General features: G+C 39.8%; 1 protein-coding gene across 1 annotated transcript; it reads left to right on the top strand.

Annotated features, from left to right (window-relative positions):
• The first annotated feature begins 9,793 nt into the window (after nucleotides 1-9,793).
• LOC125247462 (glycine-rich cell wall structural protein-like) lies at nucleotides 9,794-15,140 on the top strand. The gene is made up of 4 exons (XM_048158779.1): nucleotides 9,794-10,156; nucleotides 10,285-10,353; nucleotides 10,934-12,142; nucleotides 14,964-15,140. Exon 3 carries the CDS (start codon nucleotides 10,946-10,948, stop codon nucleotides 12,122-12,124), a length of 1,179 nt encoding a protein of 392 aa, XP_048014736.1. The 5' UTR covers nucleotides 9,794-10,156; nucleotides 10,285-10,353; nucleotides 10,934-10,945; the 3' UTR covers nucleotides 12,125-12,142; nucleotides 14,964-15,140.
• Nucleotides 15,141-17,542: the final 2,402 nt, after the last annotated feature.

Below are 17,542 nucleotides of genomic sequence, written 5' to 3'. Positions count from 1 at the left end.
AATATTTATATTTTTGTTGAAGACATTTATGCAAATCAGCACATATTTAATTAGATAACGCCTCATTTGCATATTTAAACAACATTTAAGAAAACTTGTAATACAATTTTTAATGTAATCAATCAGCTGGGGATGTATTTGTATGGTGATATTTATTTGCCCTATACATAAGTGTAAGTGCCATATAATCAGATGCACTGAAAGTCTCAGTCCTCTCCATGTCAAACACAATGACCGAACGCAGCAGAAAATCAGTCTTACCGCAGTGACCTCGTGTGACTCTTCAAACACTTTCAGTTTCTCCATTCCTGTGAAACACCCTCAGATGATGTTTGCATGTTTGAGGATCTTCACATTGGTTGTTTCGACCCTGAACGCAGTCCCAGCTCTTGTGGTCAGGCACGGGTTAATGAAACACGACGGGGCCACACGCAGAGCTGCATTTCCTCCACTAGAGGGCCCTAGAGAGCACTAAACACCCCGCTGAGGGCCTCTGTGATCAGAAAGGGTTTATTGGAGCCTAAACTCCTCATGGAGGATCCAGGAACGCTTGATTATTGACATCATATTTACATTACATAACTGCAGTCAATACATGACGACTCTATTGATGGAGCTGAATATGTGTGTGAGTGTTTGTGCTTGTGTGAGTTGTGAGTGTCTTCCTGTCCAGAGGGGGCAGCGATGATCAAAGATGAGTTTTAAAGGATAAAATTGTTGACGTACAGAGGGGTTTTAAAACTTATCTTTGACATCTTTTTCCGTAAAAAATGTCTTTATGCCTTAAAATAGCTTGAACGAAACTTTACACCCTTGTCTCATTTAATATACTCGGTTCTATGAATATGCAAATTAGCCCCGCCTCCACTCACTCACAACAGTTCAGAGATCTTTTGGCTTGAGAGCGAAGCGGCCGGCGGGGACTTGGGGATGCCAGCTGCTCAGACTGTAGTCAGTGGAGGATCAGCCACACTGGAACGTAGTCCTCTGCGCCCTTGGACAGATCCAGAAACGTGACGTGGCTCTGGGCGATCAGCGGAGACAGGACGTGGCTCTGGGCGATCAGTGAAGACGTGATGTGATGTTGTAGTGGCCGCCATTTTGTGAGTGCTCTCCTGAGCGGCAGCCATTACGTGATTCTCTGTGGTGTCGGAATCCTCCGCGACACCCACAGTAAAACATGAACCACCAGTTAACAGGGCAAAGTCCAGAACTTCAACGAATGATCCTCGGGGACCGTTGGTGATTAAATAGCCCTTCAGTGGTTCATTTAACCCATAACAAAAAAAGTCAATGAGGGCACAGTCCGGCAGATCAGATAAGTTAGCTATATCCAAAAAGTTCTGAATATGATCCTCGAGGTTAGAGTTACCTTGGCAAAGACTGACAAGACACATTGCTGGGTCCATGCTGAAGCTGGTAATGCTCCTAGAAGCTGCTGGATCTTTGGGTGGCGAAGTCTTCTGTAATTAATGGGGACTCAGGCAGGGGATCCAAATGCAGTGAGAGTGGTCGTACAGGCAGGGTCAATCAAAAGCAAACAGGAACAGCAAGGGACAGGCAGAATCGTGGTCAAGGTACAGGCAGTGGATCGAGGCAGGCAGATATCACTTACAGGTCGGTGTACAAAGCAAGGGTCAGGACAGGCAGCAACGGGTCAATAAACAGGAAACAGGCAGGATCGGTTACAATAAACAGGCAGGCAATAAACACAGGGAAATGCTCGGAAATGTCACACAGGGTAAACAAGACTTCACGATTAGATGGTGTGAGTGAGAGTCCTTTTATAGTCCAGGTAACAAGCTGCAGCTGGGTGTGGTGATTAGTGAGGAGTGTGTGCATGGCTGTATGTGGCGACAGGTGATTGGTGTGGAGTGAACATGTGACTGACAGGGAGAATTGTGGGAAGTGTAGTCCAGGGAGTGAAAGGAACAGACGGTGATCGTTACAGATTCATTCCATCACAGTTTTTTTCAATTGGTAAACGACAGTGGGAACAACTGGAGTCACATGTGCAAAACTCTAACTACAGTCTGCACAGCAGCAGTTCATGTGGACCAAACTCTAGTCCGTTTTTCATTGCTTGAACACAGTTTTCAAAACTCTACACACTTATCCCATGACTTTAACCACAACCTGCACAACACTGTGAATTTACAGCACTTTGTTCAAATGCTAACACACTGCTGTCAAAACTGTGAACCACACATTCAAAACAGAATAGATTTCAGCCTTGTGCCTTTCAAACACAGCTGATTGAAATTTCAGTGACTTCATACAAAGTAATATTTTCTTCAAAGAAAAGAGTGACATTCTTTCACATGATTTATTTACATTTTTAGAACATAACAATTCTTTACGCTTTAGATTACGGCCCGGAAAGTACTGCGTAATTACAACGAATTTACAGCGTAATTATCTGTAATTATTTTGTACCTATAAAGTACCTATATGTAGTTATAGGGTAACAATACGTAAAGTTTGGTTAATAAAAAGGTAACAACCAATAAAAATTTAAAATAATTATACTGTAATTATTTTTAAATAAGGGTTAACTATTTTAATGTTATGTGGTATATGCTAAACAACATTGGAAATTACAAATAGTTTTACTGTACGTATTTTATTACTAAGGGCTGTAAATTCGTTGTAATTACGCCGTAATCTAAAGCGTTACTGTTACGTCCTTTTGTGACGTTTAGTGGTGGTGTAGGTGTTCTTTTGTATTTTTTCCTCTCCCCTGTTGTTTTCTGTCGCTTTCTTTCTCTCTCTGTGATGCAGATGTAAGCTGATTGGTTGTTTTAGCTACCAATCATTCGGGAAAAGAAAACGGATTGGATGGGATGATGGTAGGAGGTGATCCAATCGGAATGCTGTGCGACAGGAGAGGGACGCTATATAAGGAAAACGCCAAAGAGCAGACGGCAGCCGGCCTATTTGTGTGAACTTGAGTCTTTGTTTCTGTATCTTGTGTTTTTTTTTTGTTATACTTTTTGGCTTATTTTCTTTTTTCTTTTTAGAGTTATGTTAGTGTGTGCTTTGCTTACCATGTAAACATTGTTTCTCTGAGTTTCCCTATTGTTTTCTCATTTGTGACTGTTTGAAGGCTTATAAAAGTGTCGAACTGAATGGAGGAAAAGGGGTTAGGTAAGCATGTCACGTGACCTACATGGTGCACACACTTAGTTTGATTTTTGTTTAGACATATTAGGTTAGGGATCTGTGCCATCTATTGTAATTTTGGTTTGTTAGTTAGTGTAGAAAAGATACGACGTCTCGGACGTTGAAGATTTTTTTTTTCTTTTCTTTTTTTTTTTTATTAGTTAGGTTTAGTGTGTAAATGGGTTAAGAAAGCTTGTTTTTGTTTTATTCTTTTCTTTTATTTGGCACGGTCCGGTGTTCCTTTGTTCTCCTCAGTTCTTAAGTATTGTGAGTTTGCTTTTGTTTTTTCTTTTTTTTCTTCCTTTGTAAATAATTTCAACTTTAAAACTTTATGTACAATTTATAATAAATCACAGGTTCACTTGTACTTTGTATTGCAGTCTCCGTTCATCTCTCATCCCATTTCCCGGTGTTTTTTTTAATGACAGCGACCTTCGACTGGCCCAATGTTCCCCTTCTTCCCTACAGATAAATTACACCCAAGGAAGGGTCGTAACAGTTAAAAAAGGTAGAAACTGTGTTCACTAACAAGTCTAAAACAAGACACCTGCTTAGCCTTTCAGCTGAAATTGCAATCAGCTGTGTTTGAAAGGCACAAGGCTGAAATCTATTCTGTTTTGAATGTGTGGTTCACAGTTTTGACAGCAGTGTGTTAGCATTTGAACAAAGTGCTGTAAATTCACAGTGTTGTGCAGGTTGTGGTTAAAGTCATGGGATAAGTGTGTAGAGTTTTGAAAACTGTGTTCAAGCAATGAAAAACGAACTAGAGTTTGGTCCACATGAACTGCTGCTGTGCAGACTGTAGTTAGAGTTTTGCACATGTGACTCCAGTTGTGCCCACTGTCGTTTACTAATCGAAAAAAACTGTATATATATATATATGTAACTCATTACTGTAATTCCGTAAATTACTACAGACTATTGAAGCAAACTGCTAATTTTCATTTACCTTAAAGAATTATGTTCTAAAAATGTAAATAAATCATGTGAAAGAATGTCACTCTTTTCTTTGAAGAAAATATTACTTTGTATGAAGTCACTGAAATTGTTCAAACTGTAGAGATGAAAAGTTTGTATTTTCTGTGTTGGTGTTTGATGCTTGTGTTTTTACTCTCAGTGTGTTCTGAGTGACAGTGTGTGTTATCACAGTGAGGGTTGTGCACAGTGTTTGGCTGCACTGAGCCTGTTTTGAGTCATGTGTTAACTGTTTAGCTCAGGTGACTGTTGGTAGTGCAGACTGTAGTTAGAGTTTTGCACACATAGCTCCAGTTGTGCTCACTGTCGTTTAGCAATCGAAAAAACTGTAAAGTTTATAAGACTGAATGTTAAACTGTGTAGACACAAGGTATTTAATAGGCTACTCAATCAAAAGAGTAAACACAACTACAAGCCAAGTATACTTAGACCTTTCTATCAGTATAAGTCAAGTATACTTGAGTGCAATATTAAAGGATTAGTTCACTTTCAAAAAAAATTCCTGTAATTTTACCCCCATGTCATCCAAGATGTTCATGACTTTCTTTCTTCAGTCGAAAACAAATGAAGGTTTTTGATGAAAAGGATTTTTCTCCATATAGTGGATTTCACTGGACTCCAAATGGTTGTAGTGATTTTTACTTTGTCCAGCCAAGGACGCAAAGTAAAATAGGGATTGGTACTCACGTCACCGCTGACGTTGTGATTTTGGATCACACGTCTCTTAAGGTGTGGTTATGAGTACATCAGAAGACCACTTTCCCCCTTTTCCCTAGTTCAGGGCACCAGTCAGAGTCTTTCACTCCCAACAGGGGCTTTCATTCATTTGGAATTAATGTAAAGTGGTCAGCTGATATATCTGAAAGATTGGTGGAATTGCTAACTTGTAGAGCCTTTTCTGTATTATCAGCACAAGGAAGACACAAGTGTAATAAAAATACATTTTATTAACAAAAAGATAAACAAGAATAACTAACACAACTATTAAATGAATACCATGAATGATAAAGGAATAAAGTGCATAAGATACATAGAATACAAGTGATTAAGTTGAGTGTGGCTATGGAAGAGTTACGTTATCTTAGGGTTTCTCTAAAAATAATAAGGTGGAGAACCATATTATGCACCAAACAAATAAACGAGAGATTATTTGTTATAAACTAACATCAGCTATATCATCTAATAGGAATTAGGAAATTATATACTGATAATATACAACAATGCCAAGGTCTCTGGAAAGAGGTTTGGTTAAGTGATATTTACGTTCCACGTGGTCGAGTCCGATGACGGTGACGTCTTCCACTGGTTGGGCTGGGGTGACGATGCAGTGGGGAGAGGAGCCAGAATCTGCTTCAAGTCTTGAACATGAAGCTCTGTGGGATGCTGATCTCCTGGAGCACCAAAGGGTCCTGAAATCTGGAACACGCAGACGAAGGTACCTTGGAGTTAAGGTTTGCTCTCCTGAGCTTTAACCTTGTTGCAGATGTCGTTACTGTCTCGCTGGACGGAAACTCTGAACGTAGTGTTTGTTAATGTCTCTTTCCTCACAAGTGGAGGCTCAGAACGTGGTCGTCTCTGTTGCTGCCTCACAAGTTGTAGACTCAGATCATGGGATCTGTTGTTGTCTCTCTGGATGGACCAGAGGCTCAGAACGGTGTTGTATCTGTTAATGTCTCAGCTTCGCAAGCTGGGACTCAGAACGGTGTATCTGTTGTGTTTCACCCGATGGGAGACTCAGAACGGTGTATCTGTTATGTCTTCCCCCTTTGAAGGGCAGACTCAGAACAAGGAGTGTCTATTGAAAGGGTACCTTTATCCCTTTCCGATGAGGAGGAGATTGCATTTTGGTGCTTCTCCATTCGAGTGCTGTGATTGGCTGCTGGCATCAGAGGGGACACACACAGTGTGGCCCACCCTTCTCTCCCCTGTGGAACTCATTTGCATAAAGCACAAAGTTGGAAGTCTTTACAGTGTCTTTAAAGTTTACCATTGCATTTCTCACTTTCCAAACCACCACCAGAATACCTTTGGCAATATTCTTAACAAATAGAGACTAAACATGATGGGAAAAGACTGAACTGTCATTCAATTGTACATTAACAGCTGCATTTGTATCAGATGTTGCACTACAAATAGCTGTCACTGAGAATACTTATTTCTGTGAAGAAGTGTGAAATGGATGTGTAGTTTGCATCAGTTCTAAGGTTTTCAAACATAGTTTTGAATGGATTCGGATGCATCTTTGTGATCTCTCTTTGATTCACCCATTGCTGCTAAGGAATTTTTATGGTAGTCTCTGGCCAACCTTAGGAAGTAGTGTCTAGATGGGTGAAGGACAGTAACTGCCTGTGGACCAATAGAAGTCTTGTCCTTCCCAGGCTTGGTACAAGAGGTCTTCTTCTTGCCCTCCAAGAGAGGTCTGGATGTTGTCCTTACATCTTTATCTGATTGGACAGTTTGTTTATGTTAGGCCACCAAGATCCAATCAAAATGTAGCAAACCTTTGTCTGCTGTTAAGGACAGAGAGGGGCCCGGCCGTAAACTGGGCCCTAGAATGTGCCGTTCACTACATGGTTGAAGGTCCAAATGTCAGTTTCAGTGCAGCTAACAATTTTTTTTATTGAATAGGCGTTTTTTCCAGCGTTTTCGAAAGGTGAAACTGGTATTTTTTGAAACCAGGTCCCAGAGTGGAAAAATTTGAAAATGCTGGATTGGCGTTATCATGTGGACGGGGCAATCCGTAAATTTTCTGAAACGATGATGTCATCACCCCACATGCCGAACGTGGTCAGACGCGCTAACACCACAAAACAGCACCAACAACAGCAATAGCAGACTCTACATGCTTGTGTTCGCGCTGCAGAAGCTACTGAGCCAAAATAAAACATTATTTCTAAGTTTTGCTAAAGTTTGTATTCAGCGCGCAAGGTTTATGCGCATGCTCCAAGTCTTCTTCGCTGCCCTAAGTGCATTTCTGCGGCAGAATTACAGCGCCACATAATGGCCTGGCATGTATACTACATCGTTTTGAGTCGTTTCAGTGGTTTCGTGTGGACGCAGATATTTTTTGAGACGAGGAAAAAAAAATATTGGTTTAGGGTAAGCTCCGGCTTCGTGTGGACATAGCCTTAAACGATCCCAGACAAGGAATAAGAGACTTATCTGGTGAAACGATCGTCATTTTCTAAAAAAAATGTAAATGTATATGCTTTACATAAACAAATGATCACCTTCCAAGTGTTTCCGCCAAAACCGCACTTCCATATTCTTCAAAAAGCTTATGCTGTATGTCCTACGCCTTCCCTATTCAACTTACTTAATGAACACAGCGCCAGTTTGTTTTTTCCGTAAGTAGAATAGGGAAGGCGTAGGACATACAGTGTAAACCTTTTGGAGAATACGAAAGTGCGGTTTTGGCAGAAGCACGTGCAAGGCGATCATTTATGTTTATAAAGCATATACAGTTGTATTTTTATTTTTTTTTGAAAATGAGCGATGGTTTCTCTAGATAAGACTCTTATTCCTCGTCTGGGATCGTTTAAAGCTCTTTGAAGCTGCACTGAAACTCTAATTTTGACCTTCAACCATTTGGAGGCCATTGAAGTCCACTATAAGGAGAAAAATCCTGGAATGTTTTCTTTTCGACTGAAGAAAGAAAGACATGAACATCTTGGATGACATGGGGGTGAGTAAATTATCAGGAAAATTTGAAAAGTGGACTAATCCTATATATATCATAAGTATATAAAAAGTAAACTGAAAGTATACTTTCTTATTTTTAGTTTAAAAGATATATGCTAATAATAGCACACTTGAATAAACTTCTTTTTCGTAAGAGTATTTAAAAAAGGAAGCGAGTGACACAAATTACATCATTGTCACACCTGACCGCAGGCGCAAAAGCCGTGTGTGTCACATCAACATGCTGAAAAGGTATGTGACTACACAGTGCAAAAGTGAAACAAAGTGTGACAAAGGTACAGATGAAGAAAAGTGTGAGGCAGTGAGTGTGCCAACTCCCACAGCTGCTATTACCAGCTACACCATGGAAGAAGATGGATTGAGTAACAGAGAAGTTCAGGTTTCCTCCACGCGATTACAGATCTCTGCCCTGTTGAATCGCACTAAAGTTATTGTCCCCTTTGGTGCAGTTCATTTGGGCAGGTGTGAATGCAGCCGTCACACTCGGGTGCAAATCAAAAGCATACCAAACAAGCGCACCGAGACCTCCTTGAAGAGGAGCGGTTCACTTGAGATGTGAAAGCAATCTGACCCAATGGACCAAATGATATCAAAATTCATATCTGGAAATGTGTTATATAAAAAAAACTCTGACCAATGAGAGGACAGTTGTACTCGTATCGCATGTGATTTGCATAAACACATTTTGGTACACTTTGAAATGTTGCTGTGTGAGAGCCAACCGAACCAAGAAGAAAATGCAACATTGTAACAAATTTAGTCCCTGTTTCAGAACAAAACAAACAATCCATAGGAGTGAAAATGCCTGAAGTCAGGCTAATGAACTGCCTGATTTGCTGCATTAATCCCTAATCTGTTTTCAGATGTGCCTGGAAAACTGCTTCCCATGACACTGATGTTGGAGATGCAACATCAGTGTCAGTACACAGCGAAGTGTACTTGGATTACGTGGCTTAGTTAACCTTGAACCTTGCCAAGTGTGAGTTTGAGAAGGGAAAGATCACCTATCTGGGTAAACAAGTTGACCAGGAGATGGTGAATCCCGAGCCATTTGTGCTCGGACCCCGAATCCGATGATCGCTGCTTGCAGCTATACTTGTATTTGCTATTAAAATGGAATATTAAAACGCATTAGAAAGGTCTTATACGTTGTAAGCAATTTAAAGTACCGTCTTCTTTAAGTGGACCAAGAAGTGAAAAATGACCAAGTTCTCTTTACGCTCACACTGTCCCTGAAAGAGGACTCGGATCCTTGTTTGGTCCACTTAAGTAGGAACGTGTTCTCAGACCTCTTTGTGTTTACACTGTTGCTTTTTGGATCTAGTCCAGTTCAGTGTTTGATGTCTGACCTTATGGCCTTGTTTTATTAGTCTGTCACTTTAAGAATTACAGTATTGCATGTATTCAATATACTGATAAACAAAACAATTTCTTTCCCAGATACATTTACTGAAGACAAAGCCTGTTTATGTGAACCTGGAGCGTTGTGACACTTAAACACAACAAGACCCCAGATAATTCAGTTTAGTAACGTACACGTGATGTAGCAGCTGGTTTTCTGTGTGTGCGCTTTAGGTGTGCTTGTAAAACAAAAGTTTTAAACTGGGAAGGCACACAGTCGCGTCTTACAGTTTGGAAGCGGTTGAAATGACAATAAACAAGTGTACGTTGTGAACGAATAATGTGTAGAGAGAAGCAGCAGCCATGATGAACAGATGATTTTTGGGAGGGATGACCAAACTACACTGGAATTCACGAATGGAATAATCAAGTTAGCCCGGACTGATTTGTGTTCACAAATTAACGGATATTTTTAATCGAACAGCTAAAAGCAAAAAAAAAAAAAATGCTTTCGGATGGATCAATTATACATTGTAGCATGGTACGTTTGTGAATCACTTTGGATAACAATATCTGCTAAAGTAGTAAATGTAAATGCAAAGATGTAAATTTTAAGATGTAAATGTAAATTTTCCATCTGTGTTAATTGACCTGCAGACCTTTTTATCTTCTGAACATTTTCATTGCAAATACAATAACCATATAACAGTTTGAAGACTGGAGATAAATTAGACTGGAGAGAAGCCTATCAGTCTGTCAGGATCATCTGAGGCTCTGCTCTCCTTTGTCACTCGTTTTTATCGTCTTAACTGCCATCAAGCCACATTCATTACGACTCATAAGTAAATGTTTCATTAGTGGGTTTATTCAAATGAAAATAAACTGGGAATTACGCTTCTGATGAGAAGATAACTGTAAAGAACAGTATTTAACGCCCGTCTCTCTCAGCTCTCACTACACCTGATCATCAGCACAGGTAACTCCTGCCTTGACTAATACTTATTTTGATATAGAGTCACAGTTATGGATTACTGAATATTGTTAGACAGCATTAAATGTTAAACGATGATTTCTGCTGTTTTTAACTTGATATTTCTCTTTCAGGATACTGGACAATTAGAGCACAAAGTTTAATATCACTGTAGAAGAACAGACCATTCATTTAGAGTTAAAGTATGTGTTAAAATCATTCATTCAAAGTTTAATCAATATTGTGTGAAAGAAAATGTTCTTATAAATGAGAGGCTTGACGAATACAGTGGCAGTGATGTTTGTGTACTGATTCATATAAAAGATCTTTATTGTGGAATAAACTGGAATAAATATATATTTTTTAATTTCAATAATATATCGGTGTGTCTACAGCTAAATATGTCACAAGAATAAAGAAAACTAATAGTTTTGATATTAGTTTTTGTGCTCTCAGTAAAGAACAGTAGTTGACTTTATTTCGCAGTGTAACGTTTAGATCGAGCTCATTGAGAGTCTGTTTGGGATTGTTTTGAACACATTGACTGGAGTTTGGTGACATGGAGAAAGTGATCAGGAAAAACATGTTCAGATGAATGTGATCAATCATTTTGAGAGCAATGTTTGTGAACACGGTCTTAGTTTAGGAGGGAATATCCAAAATATCAGCTCAGAAAGAACAAAGTTGAAATTATTGATGTATTTCTCTGTTGAAGATCTAATCGTGTCAAACATTTGTTACGCTGTACAGTAAACGAGTCTCAATGAGTTTCTGTTTCAAAAGGGCTTATAAAAGATGGAGAGCTTGAGCGTGAAATTCATTTTGATCACTCTGCTTCTCCAGCTGTGCCTCTCTGTGCATGAGGTTAATGCTGGTGGTGGACCAGCAGCAGGAGGAGCAGCTAGAAGAGCAGCTAAAAGAGCAGCTGGAGTAGCATTTTCAAAAACAGCTGGAGAAGTAGTTGGAGGATTAGTTGGAAAAGAAGCTGGAAAAGCAGTTGGAGAAGCAGTTGGAAGAGCAGTTGGAGGAGCAGCTGGAGGAACAGATGGAGAAGCAGTTGGAAAAGTAGCTGGAGGAAAAGTTGGAGGAGCAATTGGAGGAGCAGTTGGAAAACTAGCTGGAGGAAAAGTTGGAGAAGCAGTTGGAAGAGCAGTTGGAGGATCAGCTAGAAGAGCAAATAAAAGAGCAGTTGGAGCAGCAGTTGGAAGAGCAGCTGGAGGAGCAGCTGGAGGAACAGCTGGAGATGCACTTGGAGGAGCAGTTGGAAGAGCAGTTGGAGGAGCAGTTGGAGGAACAGCTGGAGATGCACTTGGAGGAGCAGTTGGAGGAGCAGCTAGAAGAGCAGCTAAAAGAGCAGCTGGAGGAGTATTTTCAAAAAAAGCTGGAGAAGTAGTTGGAGGATTAGTTGGAAAAGAAGTTGGAAAAGCAGTTGGAGGAGCAGTTGGAAAAGTAGCTGGAGGAAAAGTTGGAGGAGCAATTGGAGGAGCAGTTGGAAAAGTAGCTGGAGGAAACGTTGGAGGAGCAATTGGAGGAGCAGTTGGAAAAAAAATTGGAGGAGCAGTTGGAAAAGTAGCTGGAGGAAAAGTTGGAGGAGCAATTGGAGGAGCAGTTGGAAAAAAAATTGGAGGAGCAGTTGGAGTAGCAGTTGGGAAAAAAATTGGAAGAGCAGTTGGAGAATCAGCTAGAAGAGCAAATAAAAGAGCAGTTGGAAGAGCAGTTGGAGGAACAGCTGGAGATGCACTTGGAGCAGCAGTTGGAAGAGCAGCTGGAAGAGTAGTTGGAGGAGTAGCTGGAGGAACAGTTGGAGGAGCAGTTGGAGATGCACTTGGAGCAGCAGTTGGAAGAGCAGCTGGAAGAGTAGCTGGAGGAGCAGCTAGAGGAGCAGTTGGAGGAGCAGCTGGAGGAACAGTTGGAGGAGCAGTTGGAGGAACAGCTGGAGATGCACTTGGAGGAGCAGTTGGAAGAGCAGCTTGAGGAGCAGTTGTAGATGAGGTGAGGGTAAAAGATTATCACATTTCATATACCTTTCACAATTTCATACATTTATTTACTTAGTATCTCTGTCGTTACTGTGATATTATTTATTTATGTATTTATATGGTGGCCGAGAGAGCTCAACGCGCTGCAAATGAAGAAAACACGTGCAAATAGAAAAAACACCAGCAAATAAAGAAAACATCTTATCAGTTTGACAACACATGCACTGCAAATGTCCACAACACATGCAAATAGACAAACACGCTGCAAAAGTCCATGTAAGTTTGTCAAACTGAATTGAATTTCCATGAGACGGTCTTTATAGTCACTACGGTATATTTGGGATGAATGTGAATGGAAAGACACCAGGTCAGAACATTTTTGAGATGACATGTATGACACCATGTATTTAAAATTTATTACCAAATCTTTTGATTTACCCACTTATACATTCATTAAGCTTTGAACAATGCATCACTGTTCAACAGGTGATGGCTGCAAATTCAGAGCATATCGAGGTCCCATAATAATACGAAATGAGTATTACAATGAGCTACCACAGACCCCAGAGCAAATGAGAGCCACCATTGAAGCTCTAATGGATGACTCTGGCAGGTGTGAAAAATATAGTCTTCGTAAGGAAGATTGTGAAATGGTTGCCACATTTGTTCGATATGGTGAAGCTATGTGCAGATGTAACGCTTTTCATCCGACAGCACATAAATCACAGGCGGACACAGAGAACTGCGTTTCATGCGTTGTTTACTGTAACACAACAAGAAGAAACATATATCCTTTGGCGACAGTGGGCATTTACACTCATATGCATCTAAAGCCCCGTTCACACCGCCAGCGACTTTTTCGCTGCATGTCGCTAGTCTCCTACTGTGAAGTTGCTTGTGGGCGTTCCTAGTGCTGTCGCTCTAATGTCATTGGTAGACTGCACATCTGATCATATCTATAGAAAATGCAATCACAAATGATATATAAAACTAAGAAATCATTCTAATTTGACAAGGAATTAGGTTTAAAATAATTAAAAGTAATATTCTGCTGTTGTAGAGTGTTGCGACTGCAGAGCTCGGTGCATTAAATAAATAACTAGATTAACGATCAGTCTATCAACAAATTAAACTCACTCATACTGTCAAAAATACTAAAACGTCATTCGAATATGACAAATAATCAATTTTCTTGTCCCTAATAATAAACACAATGCAGGGGAAACTGTAATATGAACTGCAGCAGTGCTAAATTGCTCACAGCATCATATAATAACAACAAAAAATGTATGAATCAAACTCACAAGACTGCCGACCGTTTCTTTTCCACACATCATTTAATTATATCCATGTATGTACAGTCAAATAATATAAAACAGTGAAATCGCTCCAGAACTATTCCTGTCTGTCTTGCCTGCACTCGAAACGGTGACGTGAGCTCCAGAAAGCTTCATTCCTATTGGCTGTCGCTCGCGAAATTCGCTCCTGATTTGCATAAAGTTGAAATATCTGAACTTTTGTCGCTTGTCTCCAGTGCCCAAGGAAGTCGACCGGAAGTTGAAGTCGGCCGCGTGCCGCCATCTTGTAGCAGAACTTCACTTGCGTTAGCATCCCATTGACTCCCATTCATTTTGGCGTCACTTTGACAGCAAATAACTTTACATCTGAGGCGTTTAAAGACTCCATTTGTCCATTATTTATTTCTAAAGATACACGACAATGTATAAAGGGCTCCATTACCTTCTATGTTACATTATGGCCCCGTAGAAACAGTTTTTGTAAAAATAGGCTAACGATTGCGTCATAACCACTCGACTCTCTGTCGCACAGTAGAGAAATTACCGTACAGACAGGAGGAGAAGCTCGCAGGCAATAGTATGCATTAACTTAATATGGCGTACTGGCGTTACATTTTAAAATACTATACAAAATAATTAATCAGAATACTTACTCCTGCTCACTCACGCCAAAGAACTCCCCGCTCAAGCTCGCCGTCTCTACAAGATTAACGATGGCAGTTTGCACGCACAGCTATTAGAAGATTTACATCTGTCAGACAGGTTGCTGACGTCATCAAGCTTAGTTTGAGTCTGCGCGTCAGAAACGGAAGTGCTACAAATCGGTAAAAATGGGCTTCACTTGTCTCAGTTGAGTTCCGATGGGGTCGCTGTGTCCATTTCTTTTACTGTCTATGCTTGTCTCTCGTCGCTTGACACGCCTACATTCCGTCGCCAACGGTCACTGTCGCTCTTGTCGCCGGAAGTCGCCAGCGCTCCATTGAAATGAATGGGATCCTGTCGCTTTGTCGCTGCTTGTCGCTGGCGGTGTGAACGGGGCTTAAAAGAGCAAAAGAAATGAGAGATTCACTTGCGTTTGATTAAAAAAGTTGGTGTCAGCCATGCAACGCACATGGTGATACAATCACAGTCACTTAACATCTTGTTTCACAATATCACTGAACTTCAATCTTAATATTATTTGTGAAATTAACAAGTACTATGTTGCAAAGAAATCTCATTTTACCGGAGCACATTTACCTACCACCTCTCAGCATTGATGAACTTCTTTCTGCTGGGGGTGGGGCGTTGTTTCACAAGTAAGACAAATGACCCACTAAATACTTAATGTCGCCACAAGGGGTCTCCAAACAATTAATAAATGAACAAAATCACAGTAATTTTGGTGAGAGTCATAACATTTTACAGTAACATTTTAACCTTGTTAAACAGACAGGTATGGCACATAGAGTAAATGTAAAAGTCCATCATTAAAAATAGCTCTGAGCATTTGGACATTCTGATAATAATGTTCTTATTATGGTAATGTTTGTGTAGGAGGGAACCGCAGCTGAACCAGGGGCCAGACTGGCAAGACCGAGGATCAAAACGCAAAAATGGCAAAAGCCAAATTGTCATGAAGCTTCAGCAGCCGCTTGAACATCAGCATCACTTTTTCTCCTTTTAATCTTCTAATTGTAAAGAAGATCTTAATAAACCTGAATGTAGCAAATGCACAGTTTGTCTCGTCTTGTTCATTGCCTTAAAGTCAATTTTACATACTTTTTGGCAAATCTTTTTTTAATGTATAATTTTGTCTTAAAAACATCTGTAACATCCTTCGCTCAACCCCAATAACTTCTCAAAATGCAGATCATACATTTATATATATAATACAATTATATAATCTTTTATTAACATCAATCTGAACAGTCTGATTAAGAGATTAATTGAAATCATGGGCTATTTAAATATTAAACAGAATACATGAAACACATCATTGGAACAGAAACATGACTGAATATAACTGAAGTTAAGATCATGATGACCTCATAATCTGAAATATAGAAGAGACACACACACACTTTCCCTGAGAGTGTTCACTTCACCTGCATTTCTTACAGTACGACAGAGAGATACAGAGAGATTACATTCAAGTTCAGAGATGAAGACATTGTAGTTTTTTACTGTTAAAGTTTCCATTCAGGTTATCAAAGTGTAACTAAAGCATTGCACCATAACCCAATGTTTGCAACAATGAAGTCAGTTAAATATCTACATGCTCTCTAAGCTCTTTAGAAAGACTCAACAGGAAACTATTTAACCATTGAAACAGAGTCAATCTACAACATTTATCCTTATTAACTATAAAATAATATATACAGTAGAGGTCAAAAGTGAAGTCTTGAGGCGATATTTGTTTTTTATGACCCTACAAGTAAAAAGATATATTTTTAATATACAGTATGTACGTGTGTATATATATATATATATATATATATATATATATATATATATATACAAACCCGATTCCAAAAAAGTTGGGACACTGTACAAATTGTGAATAAAAACAAAATGCAATGATGTGGAAGTTTCAAATTTCAATTTTTTATTCAGAATACAACATAGATGACATATCAAATGTTTAAACTGAGAAAATGTATCATTTTAAGGGAAAAAAAGTTGATTTTAAATTTCATGGCATCAACACATCTCAAAAAAGTTGGGACAAGGCCATGTTTACCACTGTGTGGCATCCCCTCTTCTTTTTATAACAGTCTGCAAACGTCTGGGGACTGAGGAGACAAGTTGCTCAAGTTTAGGAATAGGAATGTTGTCCCATTCTTGTCTAATACAGGCTTCTAGTTGCTCAACTGTCTTAGGTCTTCTTTGTCGCATCTTCCTCTTTATGATGCGCCAAATGTTTTCTATGGGTGAAAGATCTGGACTGCAGGCTGGCCATTTCAGTACCCGGATCCTTCTTCTACACAGTCATGATGTTGTAATTGATGCAGTATGTGGTCTGGCATTGTCATGTTGGAAAATGCAAGGTCTTCCCTGAAAGAGACGACGTCTGGATGGGAGCATATGTTGTTCTAGAACTTGGATATACCTTTCAGCATTGATGGTGCCTTTCCAGATGTGTAAGCTGCCCATGCCACACGCACTCATGCAACCCCATACCATCAGAGATGCAGGCTTCTGAACTGAGCGCTGATAACAACTTGGGTTGTCCTTGTCCTCTTTAGTCCGGATGACATGGCGTACCAGTTTTCCAAAACGAACTTCAAATTTTGATTCGTCTGACCCCAGAACAGTTTTCCACTTTGCCACAGTCCATTTTAAATGAGCCTTGGCCCAGAGAAAACGCCTGCGCTTCTGGATCATGTTTAGATATGGCTTCTTTTTTGACCTATAGAGTTTTAGCCGGCGACGGCGAATGGCACGGTGGATTGTGTTCACCGACAATGTTTTCTGGAAGTATTCCTGAGCCCATGTTGTGATTTCCATTACAGTAGCATTCCTGTATGTGATGCAGTGCCGTCTAAGGGCCCGAAGATCACGGGCATCCAGTATGGTTTTCCGGCCTTGACCCTTACGCACAGAGATTGTTCCAGATTCTCTGAATCTTTGGATGATATTATGCACTGTAGATGATGATAACTTCAAACTCTTTGCAATTTTTCTCTGAGAAACTCCTTTCTGATATTGCTCCACTATTTTTGGCCGCAGCATTGGGGGAATTGGTGATCCTCTGCCCATCTTGACCTCTGAGAGACACTGCCACTCTGAGAGGCTCTTTTTATACCCAATCATGTTGCCAATTGACCTAATAAGTTGCAAATTGGTCCTCCAGCTGTTCCTTATATGTACATTTAACTTTTCCAGCCTCTTATTGCTACCTGTCCCAACTTTTTTGGAATGTGTAGCTCTCATGAAATCCAAAATGAGCCAATATTTGGCATGACATTTCAAAATGTCTCACTTTCAACATTTGATATGTTATCTATATTCTATTGTGAATAAAATATAAGTTTATGAGATTTGTAAATTATTGCATTCCTTTTTTATTCACAATTTGTACAGTGTCCCAACTTTTTTAGAATCGGGTTTGTGTGTATATATATATATATATA

Source organism: Megalobrama amblycephala, linkage group LG15 (assembly GCF_018812025.1).
Source record: "Megalobrama amblycephala isolate DHTTF-2021 linkage group LG15, ASM1881202v1, whole genome shotgun sequence".
Classification (NCBI taxonomy): Eukaryota; Metazoa; Chordata; class Actinopteri; order Cypriniformes; family Xenocyprididae; genus Megalobrama; species Megalobrama amblycephala.
Note: the sequence above shows the minus strand (reverse complement) of the source record. Positions and strands in the feature narration are given on the sequence as shown.

Coding starts and splice junctions, on each gene's coding strand:
- LOC125247462 (XM_048158779.1), top strand. CDS start 10,946: ATGGAGAGCTTGAGCGTGAAATTCATTTTGATCACTCTGCTTCTCCAG.